At 48.4% G+C, this 27,432-nt stretch overlaps 2 protein-coding genes across 5 annotated transcripts in view; one reads left to right on the forward strand and one right to left on the reverse strand.

Moving 5' to 3' along the window:
• The window catches only part of WBP2NL (WBP2 N-terminal like), a 35,943-nt gene extending 18,225 nt beyond the window's left edge, over window positions 1–17,718 (forward strand). The window contains exon 7 of the mRNA XM_065937566.1: window positions 17,684–17,718. Coding sequence (XP_065793638.1) covers window positions 17,684–17,718 — 35 coding nt within the window. The remainder of the gene's footprint in view (window positions 1–17,683) is intronic.
• NAGA (alpha-N-acetylgalactosaminidase) lies at window positions 17,449–26,286 on the reverse strand. Of its 4 annotated transcripts, none has more exons than XM_065944833.1 (10): window positions 26,185–26,286; window positions 25,632–25,746; window positions 24,751–24,886; window positions 24,087–24,258; window positions 23,419–23,596; window positions 23,017–23,111; window positions 22,132–22,293; window positions 20,420–20,617; window positions 18,505–18,648; window positions 17,449–18,084 (listed from the first exon to the last, which is right to left on the reverse strand). In XM_065944833.1, exons 2-10 carry the CDS (start codon window positions 25,645–25,647, stop codon window positions 17,950–17,952), a joined length of 1,236 nt encoding a protein of 411 aa, XP_065800905.1. In that variant the 5' UTR covers window positions 25,648–25,746; window positions 26,185–26,286; the 3' UTR covers window positions 17,449–17,949. The 4 variants fall into 4 exon arrangements, with proteins under 4 accessions (XP_065800905.1, XP_065800900.1, XP_065800911.1 ...); XM_065944828.1 differs by having other exon boundaries at window positions 26,181–26,282; XM_065944839.1 differs by lacking the exon at window positions 26,185–26,286 and adding an exon at window positions 25,948–26,152.
• Between the last annotated feature and the right edge of the window lie 1,146 nt (window positions 26,287–27,432).

A 27,432-nucleotide genomic window follows, 5' to 3' on the forward strand; every position in this document is an offset into this window, starting at 1 on the left:
CTCAGCCACTGGAGCACCAGGGAAGCGTCCCCAAGTACCTTTTAAAAGTTAAAATATTTCTACTCTTGATTTAGCAGCTTCACTCAATATCCATCCCTAAGAAAAGGAAAGATATACCCATTTGAATGCAGAGTTCCAAAGGATTAGCAAGGAGAGATAAGTCTTCCTCAGTGATCAATGCAAAGAAATAGAGGAAAACAATAGAATGGGAAAGACTAGAGATCTCTTCAAGAAAATTAGAGATACCAAGGAAACATTTCATGCAAAGATGAGCACAATAAAGGACAGAAATCATATGGACCTAACAGAAGCAGAAGACATTAAGAAGACGTGGCAAGAATATACAGAAGAACTATACAAAAAAGATCTTCATTACCCAGATAATCACGATGGTGTGATCACTCACCTAGAGCCAGACATCCTGTAGTCTGAAGTCAAGTGGGCCTTAGGAAGCATCACTACGAACAAAGCTAGTGGGGGTGATGGAATTCCAGCTCAGCTATTTCAAATCCTAAAAGATGATGTTGTGAAAGTACTGCTCTCAGTATGCCAGCAAATTTGGAAAACTCAGTAGTGGCCATAGGACTGGAAAAGGTCAGTTTTCATTCCAATCCCAAAGAAAGGCAATGCTTAAGAATGCTCAAAATACCGCACAATTGCACTCATCTCACACGCTAGTAAAGTAATGCTCAAAATTCTCCAAGTAGGCTTCAACAGTATGTGAGCCATGAACTTCCAGATGTTCAAGCTGGATTTAGAAAGGGCAGAGGAACCAGAGATCAAGTTGCCAACATCCATTCGATCATCGAAAAAGCACAAGAGTTTTAGAAAAACATCTACTTCTGCTTTATTGACTACCCCAAAGCCTTTGACTGTGTGGATCATAATAAACTGTGGAAAATTCTGAAAGAGGTGGGAATACCAGACCATCTGACCTGCCTCCTGAGAAATCTGTATGCAGGTCAAGAAGCAACAGTTAGAATAGGACATGGAACAACAGACTGGTTCCAAATCAGGAAAGGAGTACATCAAGGCTGTATATTGTCACCTTGCTTATTTAACTTATATGCAGAGTACATCATGAGAAATGCCATGCTGGATGAAGCACAAGCTGGAATCAAGACTGCTGGGAGAAATATCAGTAACCTCAGATATGCAGCTGACACCACCCTTATGGCAGAGAGCGAAGAACTAAAGAGCCTCTTGATGAAAGTGAAAGAGGAAAGTAAAAAAGTTGGCTTAAAGCTCAAGATTCAGAAAACTAAGATCATGGCACTTGGTCCCATCATTTCATGCCAAATAGATGGGGAAACAATGGAAACAGTGATAGACTTTATTTTGGGGGGCTCCAAAATCACTGCAGATGGTGACTGCGGCCATGAAATTAGAAGACGCTTACTTCTTGGAAGAAAAGTTATGACCAACCTAGACAGCATATTAAAAAAGCAGAGACATCAGACATCACTTTGCCAACAAAGGTCCATCTAGCCAAAGCTCTGGTTTTTCCAGTCATGTATGGATGTGAGAGTTGGACTATAAAGAAACCTGAGTGCCAAAGAATTGATGCTTTTGAACTGTGGTGTTGGTGAAGACTGTTGGTGAGAGTCCCTTGGACTGAAAGGAGATCAAACTAGTCAATCCTAAAGGAAATCAAGCCTGAATACTCATTGGAAGCACTGATGCTGAAGCTGAAACTCCAATACTTTGGCCACGTGATTCGAAGAGCTGACTCCTTGGAAAAGACCCTGATGCTGGCAAAGATTGAAGGCAGGAGGAGAAGGGGACGACAGAGGATGAGATGATTGGATGGCATCACCAACTCGATGGACATGAGTTTGAGTAAGCTTGGGAGTTGGTAATGGACAGGGAAGCCTGGTGTGCTGCAGTCCATGGGGTCGGAAAGAGTCAAACACGACTGAATGACTGAACTGAAGAAATACTTGCACATGTGCACAAAGTTGTATGTGGGAAGATTTCATTACATTCAAAGTTTTTAACGGCACCAAATTAAAAATATCCTATATGCCTGTTAATAGTAAATATTAAATAACTATAGTATGTCCATGCTATGGCATGGACCAGTGGTTAAGGCTCTGTGCTTTCACTGCAGGGGGCATGGGTTTGATCCCTGGTCAGGGAAATAAGCTCCTGCATGCCACTTTGCCAAAAAAATAAATAGATAATTTCTTGAATTGAATAAAAAGGAAAATACAACATACCAAATTAAAAATTTATATGGGGAAAGTAATAACATTTTTAAAATTAGAAAAAAGATATAGAGAGCAGCTGGCTGCTGCTTTTCCTCTTAAGTTACCAGCATTGAGTCATGTATGAGTCTAGGAAACTGGAATGTCAGTAGCACAAGGGAATTGCAATAGCACTGCCAGTATGTCCAGACTGGCACATTGTGCTCCTTAATATTGAAGGCCCTGCACGGTCTGGCCCTTCCAGTGACTTCTCTAGCCGAGTGATCCAGCAGAGCATGACCTTTGCCTCTTCCTTCCTCTCTGCGTGTTCTACTCATCTTTCAAAAGAGCCCAGAAGAGCTTTTTCTGAACTTCCCTTCTAGCATAATTGGGCTTCCTTGGTGTCTCAGAGGTAAAGAATCCACCTGCAGTGCAGGAGATACAAGAGACACACGTTCAATCCCTGGGTTTGGAATATCCCCTGGGATAGGAAATGCCAGCCCACTCCAGTGTTCTGCCTGGGAAATCTCATGAACAGAAGAGCCTGGATGACTAGAGTCCATAGAGTTGCAAAGAGTCGGACACAACTGAGCGCATGTGCGTGGGTGCATGCGCACGCGCGCACACACATACACACACATACACACACGCCGTCCAGGATAATTGCACTTCTGCTGAACTTGTATTGTAACCCTGGAGTGTTTCTCGTGAAATACTGTGTCAATCTTATTGGGATCGTCTGTGTGCTCATCTCCTCCATAACCTGTGAGCTCCTAGAAAGCAGAGCCTGTATCTCATTGCAGGGGCCCCTAGCAGAAGGCACAGCCTACAGAGGGTGAATAAACATTCCTAGAGTGAATAAAGACATGAATAAATTGTGTTTCTTGATTTATGATATACACATACAATACATTCATACCTCCCTGAGTTCTGGTCATCAACTGAAGATTATAATTTGCAGAATCAGTTTTGCTCGGCAGACAGAGAGGATTAGAAATTAAAATTTCAGGGACTTCCCTGATGGTCCAATGCAGTGACTGAGACTCCAGGCACCCAATGCAGAGGGCCCAGGTTCCATCCCTGGTTGGAGAACCAGATTCCACATTCAGCAAATAAGAGTACTTATGTTACAACTAATGATTCTACATGACACAATGAAGATCAAAGATCTTGCATGCCTCAACTAGGACCCGGTGCAGCCAAATCAATAAATATGTTTTAAAAAGAAATTAAAATTTCAGACTTTGTAACAAGTGTTGGTGAGGATGTGAAGAAAAGGGAACCTTCATAAACTATTCGTGGGAATATAAATTGGTGCAGCCACTGTAGAAAACCATCTCGAGTGTCCTCAAAAAACTAAAAGTAGAACTACCATATGATCCAGCAATTTCACTCCTGAAATTTCATTATCTGAAGAAAACCAAAACACTATTTCATAAAGATATATATACGCCAGTGTTCATAGTAGAATTATTTACAGTAGTCAAGATATGGAAGCAACCTAAGTGTCAATCAACAGATGAATGAATAAAAAGGATGTGATACACACACATACACACACACATGATGGAATACTATCAACCATAATAAAGAATGAAATGTTGTCATTTGCAACAACATGGATGGACCTGGAGGATATTATACTAAGTGAATTAGGTCAGACAAAGACAAATACTGTACGATATCACTTATATGTGGAATCTAAAAGATAAAAATATAAAACAAATTAGTGAATATAATGAAAAAAGAAACAGACTCACAGATATAGTGAACAAACTAGTGATTATCACTGGGGAGAGGGGAGGTGAGGGGGGCAAGATAAGGGTAGGGTTCATACTACTATGTATAAAATAAGCTGCAAGGATATACTGTACAGTACAGAGAATTTAGCCAATATTTTACCATAACTATAAATAAAGTATAATCTTTTTTCTTGGCTGTGCTGCATGTCTCGTGGGGTCTTAATTCCCCGACAAGGGATTGAACCAGGGCCCTGGCCTTAAAAGTGCCAAGTTCTAACTACTGGACCCCCAGGGAATTCCCAAATGGAGTATAATCTTTAAAAATTGTGAATCACCATGTTGTACCCCGAAACATATAATATTGTAAATCAACTATACCCCAATTAAAAATTAGTAAATAAATTGACAGACAAAAAAATTATTTTTTCAGATTTTGAAGAAAGCTGTTCCCTCTCTGGCTGACTGAGCTAAACAGTCCTGAGGGCATGACGTGTTTCCCTCCTTCCAATCTCACAGCCATAGTCTGTATGCTTCCTACTGGCCTAAGCCGCCACTGGCAAGGTGGTCCTATAGAACTCATCTGGTGTTTGCAGATGACCTAATGAGGTGCCAGGCACATGCTAAAGCACTTCAGAACTGTATCTCACCGTAACAACCCAGTGAGGTGTTACTGTCTTCACGTTACTGCTAGCGCAGTGAAGCTCGGAGACCTTAGGGAACCAAAGAATCCCAACTGTTGAGCGGTGGAGGCGGAACATGGGACCCTAACCTCTGACTTGGAAACTGCTCTTTGAGCATCTCCTTTTCATCCCACAGGTGCCCAGTGGTAGGAGGTACTCGTGTGCACGCAGTAGCCTGATCTTCTCCACACACCTGCGAGGTCCTGGTGAGCTGAGTTCCTTTCCCTGCTGCAGACCTGATCAGAGGGCTTAGAAAATCGAGTGTCAGAGGTGGTTTAGCAGCTCAAAGGAGGGCTCAGATTTCTCACGGAACCTGAAGACTGGTTCCAGATCTGTGGCTGCCATGTAAATGAGAGCTGAGAGTCTGGGGTCAGCTGCCCCTGAGTCAGCTCAACTAGCCTAGGAAAAAGAGAATCCCGAGATCTTTGGCAATTCACGGCCTCATGCCCTCTTGCCCTCATCACAGCCTCAGAATTGAAGGCTCTGATGCATTAATTGCCTCTGTGATGGCCCTGAGTAACGGGTACTTACAACAGATGGAAGATGAAGAGTTTGAGAGGCAGTAATTATATCAATTGGCCAGAATGGTTATTAACTATCTCTCCATGTCTAGCATTCTGACAGGCACTTCACATGCATAATCCAGTGAGGTGGGTGTCTCATAAATGAAGAAACTGCAGTTGAGGGAGAAGCAAATTGTCAAAGGCACACAGCCAGCTAATAACTGACAGGGCAGGATCTGAACTTGGGTTTCCCTTTTCATTCACACGCTCGCTGGTTGAGTGCTTTTGTGTGCCATTTCTGTGACCTTTGGTGGTGGTGGTGGTTTAGTCACTATGTTGTGTCTGACTCTTGCGACCCCATGGAGTGTAGCCCACCAGGCTCCTCTGTCCATGGGATTTCCCAGACAAGAATTCTGGAGTGGGTGGCCATTTCCTTCTTCAGGGGATCTTCCCAACCCAGGGATCCAACCCGAGTCTCCTGTATTGCAGGCAGATTCCTTGCCACTGAACCAACAGGGAAGCCTTCTGTATGCTTTGTATTCAAGAAAATGAATGAAAATTCCTGTTCTTATGGAGTTAACATTCTAGTAATACTAAAACACCGTCTATATGTATATACACTATATATATTATATAGTATATAATGTGATGATATAACCAGGCATATCATATTCAAACTGCAGAAAAAGCAAAGACAGAGAACTTATTGAGAGCTGTGAAAAATAATAGAGCAAAGTAAGGGAGATTGGGAGCCCTGGGGGTTGGCCAAGGGAGCAGATTGTACCTTGTTGAGAAGGTGACATTTCAGTAACAATCTGAAGGGTGAAGGAGATGAGGGAGGTGGCCATGCAGGTATCTGGGGAAGAGTGCCCTAGACAGAGGGAACAGCTAGTGTAAAGGCAGCTTAATTCCAGGTGCCTTCCCTTATACCTAGTGCCTCAAAACATAGATGAAGGTGAGAAGATGACTCCTGTTCTCAAGGAAGGAAGATGCTTGAAAACAGACTGCAAGCCAACTAGAGTGAGAGAGATGTGAACCGGCACATAAAACAGCTTGGGGATGGAGACTGACTCTCTTTAGGAAACAGGCCTTCTTCCTGCCTCTGACCTGAGCAGAAAAGAGAAGTCGCTGGAACCAAAGAGGCTAGGGTCACCCTGCTTAGACACCCTCGATTAAAGCCTGCTTGCTATTGCATACCTTGGCCGTGGCCCTGGCTCTCTCTGTTTCTGAGGGCATCTCTGACATGCATCTCCTGGTGCTAGTCCCTTGGGGCCTCCCAGGAGGGCAGCTTGGATGTATCCAGGCTCTCAGCTTCAGGGTGGGCACCGCACTTGTCTGGTTCCCAGAGTTGGGTCTTAGTGCTGAGGTCTCTGAATCCTCTTGATGGAGCACTTGTCCAAGTCAGGGAAGCCTATTCTCTGAGTCTCCGTGGAGAGGAGGGCCACAGTAAATTGTGGGGTGACCACTTGTGTGTTGTACTACCCCATACTGTATTGCCGTGGGCTTCCTAAGGGTCAGCTCAGGTTAAGTACGCACTGAGGCTGTTTTCTGCCTGTCCTGTGCTCTAAGGAATCTGACACGGCCTGATCTTGAGGACTACACCGACTGCTCCAGAGAGAGATAATTTCATTACATTTCCCAAGTGTCCACCTTGTCCTGGACTCCACCCACTCCTAAAATGTAAGATGGAAACAGGTAGGTACTGCACCCTCTGTGTGGTCCTCCTGGGGAGGTTACCTAGACCTCCCCCTGTTGGCTTGCTCTGCTGGTCTTATTTTCCCTGGTCCTCAGACCTCTGATATGGCCCTGGCATACCTCAATATAGGAACTATTTTAGAAATATTTCTGCTCAAGCTTGGGTTTCTCCCTTAGACCCAATTCTGGCATAGACTCCTGGCTTTAACCTGATGACCAGTAAGAGAGACACTTCTAATTCCAGACAAAAGTGCAGTTGATAGAGGTCTGCACAGGGTTTGGAGGAGGAGTTCTGGCCAGCTTGAGCTGGCTCTGTAGGCTTCCTGAAGAAGGGGATGCCTGCATTGTTTTGTTTTGTTTTTTAAAATTATTTATTTATTTATTTGGCTGCACTGGGTCTTAGTTGCTGCATGCAAGATCTTTTAGTTGCAGCACACTAACTCTTAGTTGCAGCATGTGGGATCTAGTTCCCTGACCAGAGATTCAACCCCGGCCCCTTGCTTTGGGAGCTTGGACTCTTAGCCACTGAACCACCAGGGAAGTCTCACCTGTCTTGTTTTGATGCCCCAACCAGAAAGGCCTTTGTGGTCTAGTCTTAGTAAGGAAGCTAGTCCATGTACAGGGATAAGAAAAATCAATATTGTCAAGATGTCAGTTCTTCCTAATTTGGTCTATTGATTCAACATAATCCTAATCAAAATTCTAGCAAGTTATCTTGTAGATATCAACCAACTGATCCCAGATTTTATATGAAGAAGCAAAAGACGAGTAACAGCCAACACAATTTCAAAGAACAGCAACAAAATTGGAAAACCGTCTCTATCCAACTCCAAGACTTTATATAAAGCTACAATAATCAAGACAGTATGGTGTTGGTGAAAGAATAGGCAAACATCAATGAAACAGAATAGAGAGCCTAGAAACAGACCACACAAATCTAATCAACTTATCTTTGGAAAAGAAAGACAATTCAGTGGGCAAAGGATAGTCTTTTCAACAAATGGCACTGGAAAAACTGGATATGCACATGTAAAAAAAATCTAGACAGAGATATTTTACAAAAATTAACTCACTGTGCATCAAAGACCTAATGTAAATGCTAAATTATAAAACTCCTGAAGAAAACATAAGAGAACAACTAATGACCTTAGCTTTGCAATGAGTTTTTAGAAACAACACCAAAAATCACTACCCATGAAAGAAAAAATTGTTAAGTTGGACTTTATTAAAATTTAAAAATTCTGCTCTGTGATGGACACTGTTAAAAAAATGAAAAAAGCCACAGACTTGGAGAAAATATTTGCAAAAGACATCTGGTAAAGGACTAACATACAAACTATATAAAGAATTCCTGCAACTGAATAATAAGAAAAATGACCCAATTAAAAATGGGCAGAGGGAACTTTCCTGGTGGTCCAGTGGTTAAGAATCCACCTGCCAATGGAGAAGACACCGCTTAGATCCCTAGTCTGGGAAGATTCCACCTGCCACGAAATCTTGTGGAATCTTCCAAGGGCCGTGCACCACAACTACTGAAGCCCTAACACTTTAGAGCCTGTGCTCCTCAACAAAAGAGTAGCCCCCACTTGACACAACGAGAAAAAACCCGTGCACAGCAACGAAGACCCAGCACAGCAAAAAAGAAAATGGGTGCAAGATCTGAACAGATATTTCACCAAAGAAGATATATGGATGGCAAATAAGCATATAAAAAGATGCTCAGCATCATATGTCATTAGGGAATTGCAAATTAAAACAATGAGTTACAACTACACATCTATTAGAATGGCTAAAATTCAAAACACTGTCCACACCAAATGCTGGCAAGGATGTGAAGCATCCATTCATTTACTGGGAGAAATATAAAATGGCATAGCCACTTGGAATACAGTTTGGTAGTTTCTTATAAAACTAAACATATTTTGGACTTCCCTGGCAGTCGAGTGGTTAAGACTCCGTGCTTATACGCAGCGGATTTGGGCTTGATCCCTGGTCGGGAAACTTGCATGCCACGTGACTTGGTGGGAAAAAACCCCTACGAACAAACAAAAAACAACTAATCATACTTTTACCGCATGATCCAGCAATTAAGCTCCTTGATATTTATCCAAATGAGTTGAAAAACTATATCCTCACAAAACTCAACATAAATGTTTATTACTATATACATAAGTTTTACTCGTAATTGCCAAGATACAGAGGCAACCAGATGGCTGTTCTTGAGTATTCGAGTGGATAAACAGTAGTACATCCATACAATGGAATATTTTCAGCAATAAAAGGAAATGGGTTATCAAGTCATGAAAGCATACCTTGAAGCAAATTGCCAAGTGAGAGAAGCCAATCTGAAAAGGCTACATACTGTATAATTCTATCTCTTTTTTTTCAAACAACAAAAAAAATCCAATAGCATTGACCTTTATTCATTCATGTTGTCACTTGAAATGATATCTACTGCATTTAAATGCTCATTAATGTAAATGGCTGAGCAAATCCATTTTAATGGATATTCAATCCATTAAAAAAAAATTCAATATCCGCATAGTTGCATTCACTTCAATTCACTACATTCTGAAAAAGGAAAAATTATGAAGACTGCCAAAATTATGGAGACTGAAAAAATGGGTGGTTTGGGGGCTGAGATGGGGGTAGGGAGGGATGCGTAAACAGAGCACAGAGGAGTTTAGGGCAGTGAAACTGCAGGACTGTAATGGTGGCTACAGGTCAAGACCCATAGAATGTACAACACAACAGGTGAACCCTAATGTAAATTATGGACTTTATTTTTATTTATTTTTTAAAATTTGTACACACCATGCATCTTTTAGGATCTTAGTTCCCCAATCAGGTATTGAACTCTAGTCACGTCAGTGAAAGCACCTAACCACTGAACTTACCAGGGAATTCCCTTAAGGACTTTAGCTAGTCATATACATCAGTGTCATCATTGGTTACAACAAATGCACCACACTAATGCAAGATGCCAGCAGTCAAGATACTGGAGGAGACCTGAGGGAAGACAGAGTGTATGGAGACTCTCTTCCTGATTTTTCAGTAAGCCTAAAATTGCTCTTTTGAAAAAGGGGATAGCGGGGAGACATGAGGACTGGGAAACCCATTAAGAGCGAGAGCCTGTCCTTCCCAAGGCTTCCCACAGAGCTCTTCTGGGCTTAGTGGCAAAAACCACAGTGTGGAAACATCAGCCCTAAATAATGACTTATTCAGGTGCCCTTCTAAAGTGCTTTACATGAATGATCTCATTTTATCCTCCAGCACAATCCTATGAGGTAGGAACTATTAACAGCCGCACTTCATAGAAGAGGAAGTGGAAGCACAGAGAAATTAAGTAACTTGTTCAAGACTGCTGTAAGTGGAGCCAAGATTTAGATCTAGATACTAGAATATATAACTAAATCACCATATGCAACTTTTTTCTCATTCTATAAACTAGACAGTCCATTTTAATGAGGCAAATCATCCTAGTTTCTTATTTTGCACATTCTGATTCAGTACAAATAACCTCTGTTCCAACCTGGGCAGTATAGGATCTCTTTCAGCTGGGAGGTCAGTCTTTGCAGGACCCCTCCCATATACGGCCTCTCCAGGGACTGAATGGGGAAATAGTTTCTGAAAACGGGTTGAGTTTTTTTAAACAGGAATCCAGTATTATTGTTTTTATCAGGGGAGTCTAGAAATGTTAAACTGTTGCTAGAGGCAGTGTTATGAAATAAGTAATTTTCAGCCACTCCCTAACACTTCTGTCTTTATTTACCACCAGTGTCCCTTGCCCACTGCCACTCAGTCATGCGGGTCTGGCCGGTCCCTCTTTCTTCATCTTCACTACAATCACCCCCGTCCCTGTCTTCCTGTCACTCACCTGGACCTTTGAATGGCCAGTTCCAGGCTTCCTGGGTACCTATCAAGGTCCAGCCAGGAATCAGAAACCACACCAGTTACTTGAAGAGAGACCATTCTGCTGGTCCACTGACACTCTCTATTGAATTTTTCATTTCATTCGTTGTATTCTTCACCTCCAAAATTTCTGTTGATTCTTTTTAAAAATGGTTTCTATCTCTATTAAACTTATCATTTTTTCATGTGTTGTTCTCTTGATCTTGCTGAATTGCCTTTCTGTTTTCTTGTCACTCATTGAACTTCCTTAAAACAGCTATTTTTTTAAATTCTCCATCAGGTAAACTGCAGATCTCCATGTCTTTGAGTTGTTATTGTTGTTATTCAGTCACTCAGTCATGTCTAGCTCTTTGCCACCCCATTGCCTGCATCATGTCATTCTTCCCTGTCCTTCACTATCTTCCAGAGTTAGCTCAAACTCATGTCCATTGAATCAGTGATGCCATCCAACCATCTCATCCTTTGTCATCCCCTTTTCCTCCTGCCCTTAATCTTCCTCAGCATCAGGATCTTTTCCAATGAAAAGATTTTTACATCAGCTTTTTGTATCAGGTGACCAAAGTATTGGAGCTTCAGCTTCAGCATCATTCCTTCCAATGAATATTCAGAGTTGAATTCCTTTAGGACTGACTGGTTTGATCTTCTTGGTGTCCAAGGGACTCTCAAGAGTCTTCACCAACACCACAGTTTGAAAGCATCAGTTCTTCGGGGTTCAGTCTTCTTTATGGTCCAACTCTCACATCCATCCATGACTACTGGAAAAATCATAGCTTTGACTATATGGACCTTTGTGGCAAAATGATGTCTCTGCTTTTTAATACAACATCTAGGTTTGTCATAGTTTTTCTTCCAAGGAGCAAGCATCTTTTAATTTCGTGACTGCAATCACCATCCATAGTGGTTTTGGAACCTAAGGGAATAAAATCTGTCACTGTTTCCACTCTTCCCCCGTCTATTTGCCATGAAGTGGTGGGACTGGATGCCATGATCCTAGTTTTTTGAATGCTGAGTTTTAAGCCAACTCTTTCACATTCTTCTTTCACCCTCTCATCAAGAGGCTCTTTAGTTCCTCTTCAGTTCAGTTCAGTCCAGTTGCTCAGTCATGCCTGACTCTAGCGACCCCATGGACTGCAGCAGGCCAGGCCTCCCTGTCCATCACCAACTCCCGGAGTTTACCCAAATTCATGTCCATTGAGTCGGTGATGCCATCCAATCATCTCATCCTCTGTGGGCCCCTTCTCCTCCTACCTTCAATCTTTCCCAGCCTCTTCACTTGCCACCAATAGAGTGTTATCATCTGGATATCTGAGGTTATTTATATTTTTCCCAGCAATCTTGATTCCAGCTTGTGCTTCATCTGGTCTGGCATTTCGCATGATGTACTCTGCATATAAGTTAAATAGGCAGTGTGACAATATACAGCCTTGATGTACTTCTCGCAGTTCGGAACCAGTCTGTTGTTCCATGTCCAGTTCGAACTGTTGCTTCTTGTATTGTTACAGGTTTCTCAGGAGGCAGGGCGGGTGTTCTGGTATTCCTGTCTCTTTAAGAATTTTTCAGTTTGTTGTGATCTACACAGTCAAAGGCTTTAGCATAGTCAGCGAACCAGAAGTAGATGTTCTTTTTAAATTTCCTTTTTCTATGATCCAATGGATATTGGCAATTTGATCTCTGGTCCCTCTGCCTTTTCTAAATCCAGTTTGTACGTCTGGAAGTTCTCAGTTCATGTACTGTTGGAGCCTAGCTTGAAGGAGGTTTGCACTGCCTTGAACGAAGTCAGTTCCTAGAAGACTGTTGTGATCCTTTGGTCGTTTCATGTTTCCTTGGTTTTTCACGTTCCTTGAAGTCTCGAATGGTTTTCCTCACACTTGCAGTAGCAGTCACCCCTCCACATTTTTTACCAGCTAACTTTGGGAGAGAAAGCCCTTCGGTCAGTGCTGCTAGAATCTGAGACTTTCCCAGACCTCTATGGATACACCGCCACCATACTTGTTGCTCCCCCTTGTGGCAGAATTCTTAAGCTTGTTTGCCTCCCCTTGATCCTGAGATACACCAGGCCAGGAGCTGACAGCCTCCACTTCGTTTGCCCAAGCTCTGAGTTAAAATCTCAAGTTTGTGGTCTCTCCCTGGCCTGCAGACTCAGGCTGGCTTTCTACATGCGCTCAAAAGCCATCTGCCAAAGGTCACACTCACCACCGTCAGGAGTGTGCACAGAGAGATGGCCGCAGGGTAGCAGTGTGAGTGGGCGAGGTGCACGGAGTTGGGGGCGTGAGGAGGGGAAGGGGGTGGGCAGCCTATGAGCCAGGTGTGGGGACCTGCAGGCAAGGAGTCCCCAGCAGCTCACGCAGGCTCCATGGAGCCTGCAGCACAGGTAGTGGGATCTGCATCCTTTAATGCCCTCCACGGCCCCTCTCCCAGCCTCTTCCCACCCCCGCATCAGGCAGCCATGACCCTGGCCTCCGGGTGGAGTGAGCGGAGTGTACCTCCGTGACACAGCCAGGAAGTCAGGTGTGCGCTCGCGTGCTTCCCCTGTGGGAGAAATCAAGGGCCAAGAGTGTCTCCCTGGGCAGAGCTGTGCGCCTCGGGAGAGGGGTGATGTGATAAATCTTCCAGTGTGTCCAGACCACTATTTCCTTTCTGCAGCGGTGTGCTGGAACGTCTCCACTGGAAACCTAGACTTCCACAAAGGCTCTCCCGTCTATGGGTGATTGTCTCAGATAGCCTTCGTTCTCCAGGGTCTCCCAGGCTGTGGCTGAGAGGGACTGGGGCCAGTTCAGAGGCCACTTTCTACAGTCAGGACTGGAGTCTGTGCCTATTACCTGATGCATGGGTGGGTAAGTCTTCTGGGTCGTTTGACATATGGTTTTACATTCCTACCAGCAGCATATGAGGGTTCCAATTTCTCCACATCCTTGCCAACACTTATTATTATCTGACTCTTTCTGGTCACCCTTTTGGGTGTGAAGTGGTATCTCACTGTTGTTTTTATTTACATTTAGTGAGTATTGGCCATTTGCATATCTTCCTTGGGAAAATGTCTATTCAGATCCTTTGCCAAGTTTGAAATTAGGTTGCCTTTTTATTGAGTTAAAATTTCTTAATATATTTTAAATACGAGTCCCTTATCAGATACATGAATTGCAGGTATCTTCTCCCATTGTGTAGGTTGTTTTTTCACTGATTTTAACATGGGCAAATTATGGCTATTAATTTCCCTCTGGTTATTATTTTGACTCTATAAGCTTTAGTATGTTCTGTTTTAGTATTTTTGTTGTTTTGTATTCATTCTAATTCATCTCAAAGTATATTCCCTCATATGTGATGAGTCACTTCTGTCTGACTTTCAAAATTTTCCCTTTATCTTCTGCTTAGGATATAATGGTATGGTCTGTTGCTCAGTCATGTCTGACTCTTTGTGACCCTTTGGACTGTAGCCCCCCAAGCTCCTTTGCCCATGGGATTTCCCAGGCAAGAATACTGGAGTGGGTTGCCATTCCCTCCTCCAAGGGATCTTCCCCACCCAGGGATTGAACCTGGGTCTCCTGCATTGCAGGCAAATTCTTTACTGCTGAGCTACCAGGGAAGACTTTGTCTTCTGAGTTTGATTATAATGTGTCTGACTTTATCCTACTGGTTGGTTATTGAGCTCCTTGATGTGTAGATTAGTGTTTGTCATCAAATATGCAGAGTTTTCATCCACTGTTCATTCTTTCACCCTTTCTCTCCTCATGTCTGTGCTGTATGGTATCTCACAGGTCTCTGAGCCTATTAATTTTTCTTCATCTTCCTTTCTATTCCTTGGATAGGTTAGTTTCTACGGACCTATCTTCAAGTTTGTTGATTTTTTTCTGCGTGGTTATGTCTGCTGAGCCCCTCTAGTGAAATTTTTATCTCAGTTATTATACATTTCAACTCTAGAATTTCTATTTGGTTCCCTTCTGTAAGTTCTCTTTGCTGGTATTCTCTATTTGGTGAGACACTGTTTTTATTCTTTCCTCTAGTTCTTTGGACATGGTTTCCTTTAGTTCCTTGAACATATTTTAAATAGCTGACTTAAAATCTGGTACTATTGTTGTTGTTCAGTCACTTGGTCGTGTCAGACTCTTTGCCACCCCATGGACTGCAGAATGTGAGTCTTCCCTGTCCGTCACTATATCCCGGAGTTTATCAGACTTATGTCCATTGAGTTGATGATGCCATCCAACCATCTCATCCTCTGTCACCCCCTTCTCCTCCTGCCATCAATTTTTCCCAGCATCAGGGTCTTTTCTAATGAGTCGGTTCTTTGCATAAGGTAGCCAAAGTATTGGAACTTCAGCTTCAGCATCGATCCTTTCAATGAATATTCAGGGTTGATTTCCTTTCAGATTGACTGGTTTAATCTCCTTGCAGTCCCAAGAGTCTTCTCTTGCGCCACAGTTCGAAAGCATCATTTCTTCAGCCTGCTTTATGGTCCAACTCTCACATCCACCCACGACTACTGGAAAAACCATAGCTTTGACTATATGTACCTTTGTCAGCAAGTGATATCTCTGCTTTTTAATATGCTGTCTAGCCCCGAGACAATATCTGGTACTAGGGTAAATTAAAAATTCTACAAAGCTTACTGTTCTTACCAACACTCTACTTTCTTGACTGAGAACTCTCTGGGTTACTGGAAGCCTTTGGTTAATTTCCAGAGTTTAAAGCTAATTCTGATTATATACTGCAGATTTTTCATTGCTTTTATAGAATGAGAAACTTTCAGTGGTCCTTACTGGACCATTTTTTTGACCCTTTGCTTGGATTTTGATCCAAATAAACTATAGAAAAATATATTAGAGACAACCAGTGGGAGTTCCCTGGGGGCCTAGTGGTTAGGATTCCGGGCTTTCACTGCCATAGCCTGGGTTCAATCTCTGGTCAGAGAACTGTGATCCTTCAAGCTGCGCGGTGTGGCCAAAAATAAAAAAGCAGAAAACCCCTAAAAAACCACATTTGGCAAAAACTGAACATAGACTGGTGATCAGATTAAACTTTTTATTAAGGGCACATCTTTTCAAGGCCCTATGATCAGTTAGAGCTACACAGTGGTGTTTAAAGTTTTCTTTGATTTGCTCTCAAATATTCCAGCTCACATACAAAAAAGTATGTGTGGGATGAGAGATATGAAACAATGGCACAGGTTGATGGTTGTTGGATCCGGGTGATGGGTACATGAAGGTTTAATTACCAGTTTATTTTTATTTTAAAAAATTTCCATAATAAAATTTTTTTTAAAAAACAGAAGGGGTACCCTTGGGTTCAAACAAGGCTAAACTTGGGAAAAATAATTGAGTCCCAAACTGGCCTTTGGTGAAAGGCAGTAAAACAATGTCGTAGAAGACAGGCACACTGCGTGTTAAGAGAATAAAGGCTAAAGCTATAGTATCGATCAGGTACCTCAGGATAAACTTATACAGCAAGTAAAAACTATCTCTGGGTCTGGAAGGGCACAGTAATCAACTGGTCAAATTCAGGCTGATCCCTGGCCCTAAGTCCCAAGTCTGTTGTTCTCAACCACTATACACCACATCCCAGGGTGGTGGAAAAGATTTCTTTCCTGGGACTGGCAAATGAAGTGTTCCTGCCCAGACCATTCCATTTGGCTCAAACAGCACTATTACCAAAAGCTGGAGCTGACAGCTCCAGACCTCAGAGGGCAGAGGCCTGGGCTAAGTAGGCGTCAGTCCTCCTGAGTGACCCACAGCCTCAAGACATCAACTGGGAAAAGAGAGCTTCCTCTGATGACCCTGGACTCCAGAGATATTAAATTACACTATAAAATGCACATTTGAGAGTTCTTTCCACCACACTCTAAACATAAGGACCTCAGACCCCTGAGGAAGGGAACATGGGAGAGCCCCCAGAAGAGTTCGTACAGGGAGGACCACGCAAAGCTGGGGCCTGGGTGCCCCAAAGCACAAGGAGAACCTACCTCACCTGCTCTGCTGCCCCTTTCCAAAGGGGAACGAGAGCCACCACGGAAGACAGGGGCCCTGAGGCCTTAGCTAAAGAGAGGGCTTGGGAACAAGGAACCGAAGTTAAGAACCAGCTGTCCTGTGGATACCCCTTTCCCTAGGAGGAGGAGCAGGAAATATACTTCATATCACAAAGAGAGCCCCTGGACCTTTCTTTGGACACAGTTGAGGGATCTGAAAAGTCCTCTCAGCCAAGTTAGGAGAGAAGAAGCTAAGGGGGGCGTTGGGAGCACTGATGGGCAGAGGGCAGGCCGTGTGGGCCCTGTGGGGGAGAGGCAGAGCTCACTGCCCGTGGCTGCTCCCAGCCCGGGGCACCACTGACTGAAGGCCTGTCGAAAGGGGGAGGGCACCTGAAAGACGCCCCGGGCAATACCGCAGCATCCCTCAGCAGACCAGGGTCTTTCCATGTGCAGCCGAGGGGGCCACTGAGCGTGGTCCCGGCAGGCAGGCCCTGTAACATCTGGACGGGGTGGGGGAGAGGGCCCGGGACATCACTAGCCGGCCGCACTGTGTGGTCACCACCACGATGCTGGGTGGGGCAGGGATGGCCTGGGGTGGGAGGCAAGCCTGGCATGGTCAGAAGTACAATCTGCCGGTTGCTGTGGAGGGAGGGGCCGGAAGATGCCGTATGCCTTCCCTGTGGGGCAAAATCTGAAACCAGCACCTTGTGTCGTGCTCCCCAGAGTCACTACCTGAAGGTGCCCATGGCCCCAGGCCCATGTCGCAACTACTTGACAGAAGAACAGCTTTATTGGTGACCCGAAGGAGCCCAGGCCGCGTCAGCCTGCAAGGCCTTCTCCGGGCAGGAAAGTCAATCACATAATTCATGGGGGTTCCTGACAAGAGATCAGAGCTCCACTCCTAATTACAAGAAAAATTCCCCAAATTCCTGATTTCAGAGTCAACAAACAGAAGGTCTGAGGCTCGTGTCCTGACAGATCCTCGTGTCCCTGCCTGTCCCCACAGGGGAGGCTGACCGGGCTGGTCAGCGGTATCTGTAGGGCTGTGCAGACAACGTAGAGGCCGACAGAGCCACAGGAAGTCTCCCCGAGACAAGTTTCCTGGAGAGTTCGCGCTCCGGCAGGGCGCGGGACCTGGCCCGAGTCTGATGAGGTCGGGTCGCCGAGCGGGCCTGGGTAGCAGAGAACCCCACTGCACTGGCCCTCAGCACGTGGACCCTCCGTGGTCCAGGCTCGGTGGTGCCGCCACAGCCTGTCACTGGCCCCAGCCCCTCACTGCTGGGGTATCCCCAGCTTCCTGATGGGGTACAGGTACCACATCACCACCCCCGAAGGGTTGATGATCACGGTGAAGTTGGTTTTGTCCTGGAGGCCACTGATGATGTCACCCGTGTAGACGTCCTGGGCCTGCAGGGGGAGGACAGCACCAATGCCACCCTAAGAATGGCTGCACGGACCCCACCCCATCCCGCAGAGGATGTAAACGCCTGGACTTTGGCCTGTCTCTGTGGAGCCTCCAGTTTGCCCTACAGGAAGTGGGAACGTGAACCCCCAATCACGTCCCCTCTGGCAAAGCCAAGCGGTGCCCAAGCACAGGCGGGGGTGAGAACCCGAGAAGCGTGCCAGCAAGACCGAAGAGGGGAGCCCATGGCCTCAGGGGCTGGCAGGACTCGATTATGCACAGCAGTTCACCTGTGTAGCTTGAAAACACCGGAGCAGAGAGCCGCGCCAGCCGGAGGACCCACGGCTCAGCGGGGTGGGTGTGTGAGTGAGGACCCAGCAGCGCCCCCAGGGAAGCCCGAAGTCCTGAGACGGCAGAGCACTCACCTCATACACCATGGAGCTGCTGAAGTTCAGGCGGGCAAGGGAGGAATGGTAGTGGTAAGGCATGTCCGTCCTGCGGCTGAAGAAGACGATGGCGCTGGCCTCACTGGCCAGGGGCCGCAAGTACACTTCAACGTGGGATTTCTCCTGGGCACGGAAGATGGCTCACTGGCTGGCGCCCTGCTCAGCAGGCCCCGAAGCCCCCTTCCCAACCCTCCCTTGAGCTCTGGGGCCCACGGGCCCACAGGAGCCTAGAGGGGAAAACACAGCCCTCCAGCGCCAACTCCTCTAACTCTACCTTCCTTCCTCCTTTCTTTCTCTTTCTTCCCTGCTTCCACAGACGCTCCTGGACACTTCCTCTGTGCCAGGCCCCCTTTTTGGACGCGACAAATGCTGCCTGAGGTCCTAACGTCAGCGAGCTCACAGGGTAACAGGAGCAACCCCCGTGGACAGCCCCTGGCACTAGACCGGGGGGCACTGTCCAGTGGGAATGACGAGCTCTGCCCCAAGGAGCCAGGACAGGGAGGCCCCATCCTCCAGAAGGTCTCGGGGCCTGGCTCCACTGTCGGCCCCTCTGCAGGATCAGACGCCTCCTCTGGGCATCACCAGCTCAACGGGTGCCTTCTAGAGTGCTGGAGGCTCCTTTTCACGAGAGGGGCAGGGGCTCTGCACAGAGAGCACAAGCTCTGAGGCGACGCTGCCGGCTTCTAGTCCTGCTGTGCCACCTACCAACTGCGTGGCTGTCAGGAAGCACTTAACAAGAGGCTTCCTGTGTGCTGTTCTGGATCTGTCAGGAACCCCCTGGCCCTTATTGATTCCTGAATATTCAGGAATTAAGAGGAGAGGCGCGCCTTTCCCGGGGCTGAGGAATCCAGGCATTTCTCATTACAGTGATAAGTACCCTCTTCCTTTTTATGAGCCATACGGTAAAAGGTGATTGTTTGCAACTCTCTCTTTGATAGAGATCATCTTATGTTTTGTAAGTCTGGAATTTTAATCTTTGTCTTTGCTGAGAATAACCACCTGGTAAGACAGTATATATACCCACGCCATGTTGATTAAAACACCTTTGCTCCATCAGAGCTTTGTTCCCCGTGTCTTTCTTTCTTTCTATTCCTTCTCTCTCTCTCTCTCTCTCTCTCTCTATTTCCGGCTAATTCCTTGGAGCACCGAGGCCCACTGAGCTCACTTTCTTGCCCGGGCTTCTAAGACCCTCTCGAGAAGGCGCACTGTGCCTTCACCCACTCGAGAGGGCGCCTGGTGCCTAGTGCAGCAGCATGAGCCCTAAGAACAGGACTCTATTGGCTTTCCGCATAAAGCAGGGGATATCAGCCTCTTTCTCTCTCTTACTCTCGGAACCACTAGGTTCCAGTCCATTAAAGGACCAACATGTGGCCCTGGGACCAAGTCATCGAGACTCTTCGAGTTTAAGTTTCCTTATTTGTAAAACCAGGAAGGAGCATCTACCTTCTGAGAAAATGTGTCTAGAATGCCTAGCACACAGCAGGTGCTCAAAAACTAGTAAACGCTGCTACTAGGACTTAGTTATACTCCTTGGTTCCAGCAACTCCTCAACTCTAAGGTAAGCCCCAGGTCTCTGCCAGACATCAGACTTGTGCGGACGTCTTGTATTAATATTTCCAAGCCAGGGGGCCACGCTGTTCCCACATGCACTTGTGGTGATGTCTCCCTTCCCCCAGTCCCATGAGCTGTCCTGCTCTGGCCCTGCTATTATCCGGCTAAGTAGGGGACAGTCAGAGCAGCTGCCAGTAGAGCCTCCAACTGAATGCAACCAGGAGGGACTGAGTGGATTTCAGAGACCCCGGTCCCGACCCCTTAACCTCCAGCTAGCAGCCTTGTTTTCAGGGAAGCCCAGTCTCTCAGCCTCACCTCCTTCCCTGCTCCCATACCCCAGTACCCTGAGAATCCTGCGTCCCTGGATGCCTAAGGGATCCTGGTTGATTTTGATCATGAGTGGATTCTGCAGGATGTCTATGTCCTGGGCAGAGATGGTGCGCAGGTCCGTGGACATGAACAGGGGGGCCGCCAGCACCGTCCACAGGGCCATCTGGGCTCGGGCTTGCTCGAAGCTGAGGCCAAAGTTCCCGATGAGCAACTGGGGGTAGGAGAGAGGAGTGCTCAGCTCTGGCCTCCACAGAGCGGTGGGCATGGGGACCAACCCTAAATTTTTGCAGCTAGACAAGATAGAGATGGGGAAGACGGCCAGGTATGGGCCCTAGTTCTGCCAACACCGTTCCCTGGCACTGTGGCTTTGGGGTGGGTCAAACCACTTTTCAGAGCCTCAGTATTTTTTTTTCCTACCAAGAGTGTAGGGGTGATAATATGCTCTGACCATGTCACAGGTTGTTGAAAGGATCCAATAAATCCTACTGCCAAAGGCATTTATAAACTGGAACATGGAAGAAATACAGCCAGGGTGGTAGAAGTCAGACCTGAACAGTGTCTGCTCCTGCCATTAGCTACCCACCTGCCCTAAAGGTAGTTGCACCAATGGGCACTCCTGCCCCCAGGGCAACCAGTATACCAATAGGACACAAACGATTATTGCTAACGCAACACTGTTGGGTACTTAGCGAGACCAATTTAGTTACACACTGCATATGTGCCAAATGGAGCCAAGCATTTAAAGGATCATCCTTTTGGGGACTTCCCTGGCGGTAGTGGTTAAGACTCCACGCTTCCACTGCAGGGAAAACGGGTTCGATCCCTGGGTGGAGAACTAAGGTTCTGCATGCCATGTGGCATGACCAAAAAATAAAGGTACTTGGCCTTGGGCCTAGTGCTTAGTGGGTCAGTGAAGGTCAGCTCCTCCCTGACCCCTGGGGAGCTGAGTCCTGTTTACAATAACAGACATGCACTGGCCTAGAAAAATTAAAATAAAGGATCATCCTTTTAACCCTTAAAACAACCTTATTACAGGAACTACTATTATTATTTCAATTTTCCAAATGACAAAGCTGAGGCATAGAAAAGATGAAGTCAAGTGCCCAAGGTAAGTGGCAGAGCTGGAGCTCGAACTGTGTAAAGCAGGTCCATTTCTCACCTTCTCCACCTGGCCTAGTATTTGTAATTATTATAACCATCACTGGGGGGTAAATACTTGGTGACTAAGTGAAGAGACAGCCTTAAAACTGTAGGAAAAATTGCAAGGGAATTTAAGTGGTCAGGGCTATGAGTGAGGTAGGTATGAGGGGCCAGTTCTGCCTGTGGAGGGAAGAGCACAGAGCGTAGAGGAGGGGCTCAGAGACAGAACTGGTGAAGACAGTCTAGGGAGGGAATGACAGGAGAGCGGGGGCTCATGGTGCTCTCCACCCGATGGAGGGATGATGCACCAGAGTCTCTCCAGACCAAGTTCTCAAGTTTCAGGCAACATCAGAACCGTCTGGGAAGACTGTTAACAATGGGCATTCCCAGGCCCTCCCTGAACATTCTGATCCAAGAGGTGGGGGTGGGGCCCTGGGAAAAGAACGGTAAGCAAGCGCCCACGGCATGTCCCACATGGTGGTTCAAGGACATGCTTCAGAGGTGCCGAGCTAGAGCCTGGCAAAGAGCATCCAGGAAGACAGCACGGGGCCGTGGGCCTCGGGCCAGTCCCCTCCATATTGGTACCATGTCTGGGTCGTTCCAGTGCCCCGGGCCGGCCACCGGCTGCAGCACATCCTGGTGGATCACAAACCAGTCCAGGATGGACAGCACGCTCCTCCAGGAGTCCTGGATGTCATCAAAGTTGCGCCAGAGGTTGCAGATGTCTGCCAGCAGGGTGTAGTTCACCTGGATTTGGGGGCAGGCAGAGAGTCCCGGGCCAGCGTCATGCTCTGTGGCCCGGAGACCGTCCAGGGGCTGGGGAGACTCAGCAGGGGACACAGAGGGTGGGAGGGGGAAGAGATCAGGCTCTGAGCATGCTCAGGATGAGGAAGGGCCTTGGAGGGAGCGTGCATCCTTTGGGGCTGCCCAGGCCTCCCCTCCAGGCGTGCTGCTTGCTGGAAACTGACCCTCCCCTCTCATGCCAGCGGGGACCAAGCCCAGGGTATAGAAACCCGGGCTGGGGTCCCCAGAGCCGTCCTCCCACATGCCCACCCCGTGTTCTCTCAGGGAGAGTCCCACCCTCCATCAGGGTTCTCCCTCCAGTCTGCATGTCTGATTCCACTCTTTCCAGCGGGCCCCTGGCGAGGTGCCCACGAGGCCTCTCGGAGGCTAGGCCCCACCTGCCTGGCTTCACCGGTCTTCTGGCCCTCCAAGCCCACGCAGTACCACCCAGGATTCTGCCTGCTTGCAGCGGTCCATGTCGGCACCTGACACACGGCTCCCACGCCCTTCAGTCCACCCGACAACTGTCTCTTCTAAGACCCTGGGCTGGCTCAGGCCCCTCCGGTACTTACGACCCTCCTACGAATCAGCATGTGAGCAGCTAGGACAACAGCAGCTCTGGCTGCACAGAGGGCAAGAAGGCCTGGGTACGGGGAGCACTGCCAGGGGGTGCGGAGAAAGGCTCACCTTTGGAGGGAGGCCGCCTTCGTAGGCTGGCCAACTGCAGGAGAAGGCGATGGGGCGGCCTGTGGCATTCAGGGCAGCAGCCATCTTGGGGTACCCTAGAGAAGTCCAACCACCATGTTTTAGGATGAAGAGACCCAAGGTGATCTCCGGCCTCAGCTCAGACCTCCCCACACGTGAGGAGACTAACGCTCAAAAGAGGAGGCACCTCCCCTGCACCCAGACCTGCACACACACCCTGGGTGGAAAAAGGCACCAGCCCTCTGGGAGCCAAGATACCCCTAGGCCCTGGGGGAGAGGAATTGGGAAACACTACCCACTAGGGGCCATACAGACGGGCACTGGGGGGGCCTTCCACGGCCACCCCTCCCTAACTAATGGCTCCCAGCCAGCTGCGGGACCCACCCTCGGCCCGCTCGTTGGGGCTTGAGTAGCAGCCATCCAGCTTCAGCATGTCCACTCTCCACTCGGCGAAGGTTTGCGCGTCCTGCACCACCTTATCTAGTGTTGTGCCCGGGTAACCCATGCAGGTGAAGTTGCCCAAGTCCTCATAGATGCCCAGCTTCAGTCCCAGGGAGTGAGCCTGGGGCGGGGAGGGGTTGAGAACACAGTGGATACCTCAGGGAACCACTCACAGACACAGCTAACCAGGCCCCATTACAACCTTCGGACTCCCAAGAGCCCGGAGAGAAGGGTCCCAGCTTTCTGGCCTGGCCTCTCCTCTGCCACCACGACAGAGGCCACCTCTTCCTCTCCCTCCTACACACACACCTTGCGTGGGCTGTCTCTGGCCTCTAAGCATTTCCTCCTGCCATCCCCTCTGCCTTGAATGCCCTCCCTGGGATCAGCCTCCTCCAGAGAATCTTCCTGAAATCCCAGGCTGAATGAGAGGTCCTTCCTTGCTCTTGCTCACAACCGTGGCTCATAACTACCTGTTCACGTATCTATTTCCTCCACCAGACTGTTTGTTCTCAGGCAGGGATTATAGAAATGAGCCCGAAGTAGGAGGGGGTGGACAGAATGGTCTGGCCCGCAGGCCAACGGGCAGGACAGGGCTGCGGTGGGGGGCTCACATAGTCAGCCAGGAAGGCAATGCCATGGGGGAAGCGCTTGCGATCCGGCACCAGGTTGCCCTTGGCATCACGTCCACCAATCCAGCAGTCATCGATGTTAAGGTATACGTAGCCCAGGTCCCGCCATCCATCCTGTGCCAGCCGGTCAGCCATCTCCATGAAGAGCTGCTCACTGGCAAGGGGCAGGGAAGAGCGCTGCTCAGTGGCCCAGCATGGGCCTCGCCCTAACCGCCCCCCCTTCCTCAGAAGCGTTTCAAACTTCTCAGATACTCTGAGTGTAGATCCAGCCTGCAAGTACCATGGTCTTTGCTGTCAAGCTGGAGACTGAGCCGGGCAACCAAGGGTTACGTCCCGAGCCACAAGCAGGGTGGAGCGAAAGGGGTGATTTGGCTTCCAGGCCAAGAAGCAGGACTGGGCCAGTGGGAAGCACGTGGGGTCAGATCTGACCCTTAACTGTGATCTCCTTTTCCTTATCTCAGGGGCTGGGTCCCCTATAGGCCTGAGGTCACCACAGATGTCCCCACGCCGGTCATGAGGCTGAGTGTCAGATGTCTCAAAAGTTATCTTGGGTTGCTTCCTCTCGGATAGGGCGGGGCCCTAACCCTGCCCTCTTTCTGAGCTGAGCCCCCTTCCCTGCCCCCACTTGTGTCAGGTGGTGACTCACCTGATGCAGTTCTTCGGGTCCTCATCGCAGTCGATGTTGCAGCGGAAGCGTTCCCAAGCCAGCCAGCCCATGGGAGGCTTCCGCAGGAGCCCATTCTCCAGGACCAGCACCTGGGCCACCAAGGCCAGCATGAGCACTGCAGGGGGTGGATTGTGAGTGGCTCCCACAGCATGCCGCCCAGCCCCACACGTTAGGGGAACTAGACTCTCCAGCTTAAGGTGGAATGGGCTCTTCCTGCAACCGCTGGCTCCCACCAGGCTGTGAGTGGGTGGACAGTCCCAGGCGTAGGGTGGTGTCTGAGGCCTGGATTCCCCCCTGCTGTCGCCACAGCAGTGCTGGGATCACCCAAATCTAACACCTGGGGTCACAGCCTTTCTACACCCTGACCAGCTCTCCCCACTCCATTCACACAGAACTTGGCAGGCCACTGTAGCCAGGCTTCAGGTCTCCCGAGCCCCATCCAGGGCTCAATGTTCTCTGTAGGCACCCAGGAGGCTTCGGGAGGGCTTAAGAGGTCAGCCGGTGGGAAGAGCACTGTAGGGCCTTAATTTGCTTATCTGTAAAATGGAATTTCCATACTGACTTTACAGGGCTTGTCTCAGCACACCTTGATGTTACAGAAGATAGGGTCTCTGGCTGTGAGGTAGAGGGGGTGAGCAAAGAAGAGGTCTCTTTGGAGGGGAACTGATTCTTGCGTGGGAAGGATTTCCTCTTTTCTTGGCCCACCTCCGGGAATAAGAGAGGTACATGTCTCCCCATATGCCCACATCAGGGAAGGAGGCCCAGAAACCACAGGACTGGAACTTCCTCCAGGCAGCCCCCACCCCCAAGTGGTCACTTACCTCCCAAAGCCACCCCCCAACCCCCATCCGCGTAGGTACCTGTCTTCAGCAACATCGCTCTGGACTGAGCGGTCTCAGGACCTGACCAGACCTGCTCTGCTTTTACCAGCTCCCGTATGTCGGGATTTGGAAGCTAAGAAACGTTAGAAAAGCACTGAAAAAAAGAAAAAAAGAAAAGCACTGGGGTCCCTCCTGCTTGGTTAGCCCTGCCGCCCTTAACCTTGGGTGTGGATCCCACGCTGGGCGCCCAAGCCGCCCTCACAGCCCCCAATCTCTCCCCCCAGCCATCGCTTCTCCAAGCCTGGGTTCTTCCGTCGGAAATACTCAACAAGGTATCGTGGACGTTAGACCTCACCTCCTCTGCCGTGCTGGGAACCCCGAGTGCCCAAGGGCGACCCCTCTGTCAGGCTAGGGTCACAGAGAGGCAGCGACAGACTCGGGGACGCCCAGGAAGAATGGAGGTGACGAGCCGGGGGCCAGGCCTCCGGACTCCCACCAGGGCTGAGTTGCCGCCCCCGCCCTCAAAGACCGCAGGCCCGGCGCCCCAGCCCAGGGATCCAACCCAGAGTCGCCCGCCCTCCAGCTTACTGACTCTTCCGCTGCGATCAGAGCCGCCGCCTGGTTCTGCCTCCCGAGTAGACTACAGCCGCAGTCACCTGATTCGTCTACCGCGTTCTAGCGGGGCGGGGCCTGACGGAAGCAAACCTTCCGGCGGAACCTATCAGAATCCCCCTAGCAACGTCCTGCCCCGCCCTACACGGGTCCAGAAAGCCCTCGGAACCTCCCAAAGCCCCTTCTCCTTCGAGCTCCGGCTCTGCGCGCTCCTGAGGCAGGCGCGCGCCCACAGCACAGGGTCCCCATCTCCGCCGAGCTAGTCCTTTCACTTCTGCCGAGGCGAGGATTCAGTTCAGTTCAGTTAAGGCGCTCAGTCATGTCTCTGCAACCCCATTGGACTGCAGCACGCCAGGCCTCCCTGTCCACCAACCTCCCGGAGTCTACTCAAATTCATGTCCATGGAGTCGGTGATGCCATCCAACTATGTCATGCTCTGTCGTCCCCTTCTCCTCCCGCCTTCAATATTTCCCAGCATCAGGATCTTTTCCAAGGAGTCAGTTCTTCGCATCAGGTGGTCAAAGTTTTGGAGTTTCAGCTTCAGCATCAGTCCTTCCAATGAATATTCAGGACTGATTTCCTTTAGGAAGGACTGGTTGGATCTCCCTGCCTCTCAAGAGTCTTCTGGATAGGGCACTGTAGATGCTTATTTAATAGCTGTGGCGTGGATACTTGCTGAGGGCTTTTTTTAAAGAAAAATGAGAGCATGTCCTGGAGTATAGCCCTTAGTAAACTGCTCAGAAACTGTAGTGGAAGATGAATAGGTGCTACAAACCGCTTTTTAAAGCCAGGAGACTCTCCTACCTTGCCTGACACTTGGGCCACCTGTTATCCTCATCCAGACACTCTGCATTCTTTCCTCTTTCATTCATCACATACCTATTGAGCAACGACTAGATACCAAACAGTTTATTCTTGGCACCTTCACTTGGATGGTCAAAGGCGTCTCAAACAGCACTGGCTCCAAACACCTGCCAATTTCATATCTCAGGTAATGGCAACTTTCCTTCCAGATGCTCAGGCCAAATCGTTAGAGTTCTCCTTGGCTCCTCTTCCCCTCACTCCCTACGTCCAGTCTCTGCAGACCTAGTACTCTCCACCTTCAAACCCCATGCTGAGCACTCACACACACCTCCCCCCCCCCCCCCCCATGCTGAGGAATTTCTCTGCGGTCGAGTGGTTAAGACTCTGTACTTCCACCGCAGGGGGCGCTAGTTCCATACTTGGC

The sequence above is a fragment of the Muntiacus reevesi genome, chromosome 1, assembly GCF_963930625.1.
Source record: "Muntiacus reevesi chromosome 1, mMunRee1.1, whole genome shotgun sequence".
In the NCBI taxonomy this organism is placed as follows: Eukaryota; Metazoa; Chordata; class Mammalia; order Artiodactyla; family Cervidae; genus Muntiacus; species Muntiacus reevesi.

Excerpts from the sequence above, each read along its gene's own strand:
- NAGA (XM_065944833.1), bottom strand. Across the intron at positions 18,649-20,419 it reads AGGGACGCAGGATTCTCAGG|GAGAAATCCCACGTTGAAGT; the intron begins GTACTGGGGTAT and ends TTCCGTGCCCAG. Across the intron at positions 18,085-18,504 it reads GCAGCTCCATGGTGTATGAG|GCCCAGGACGTCTACACGGG; the intron begins GTGAGTGCTCTG and ends CTCCCCCTGCAG.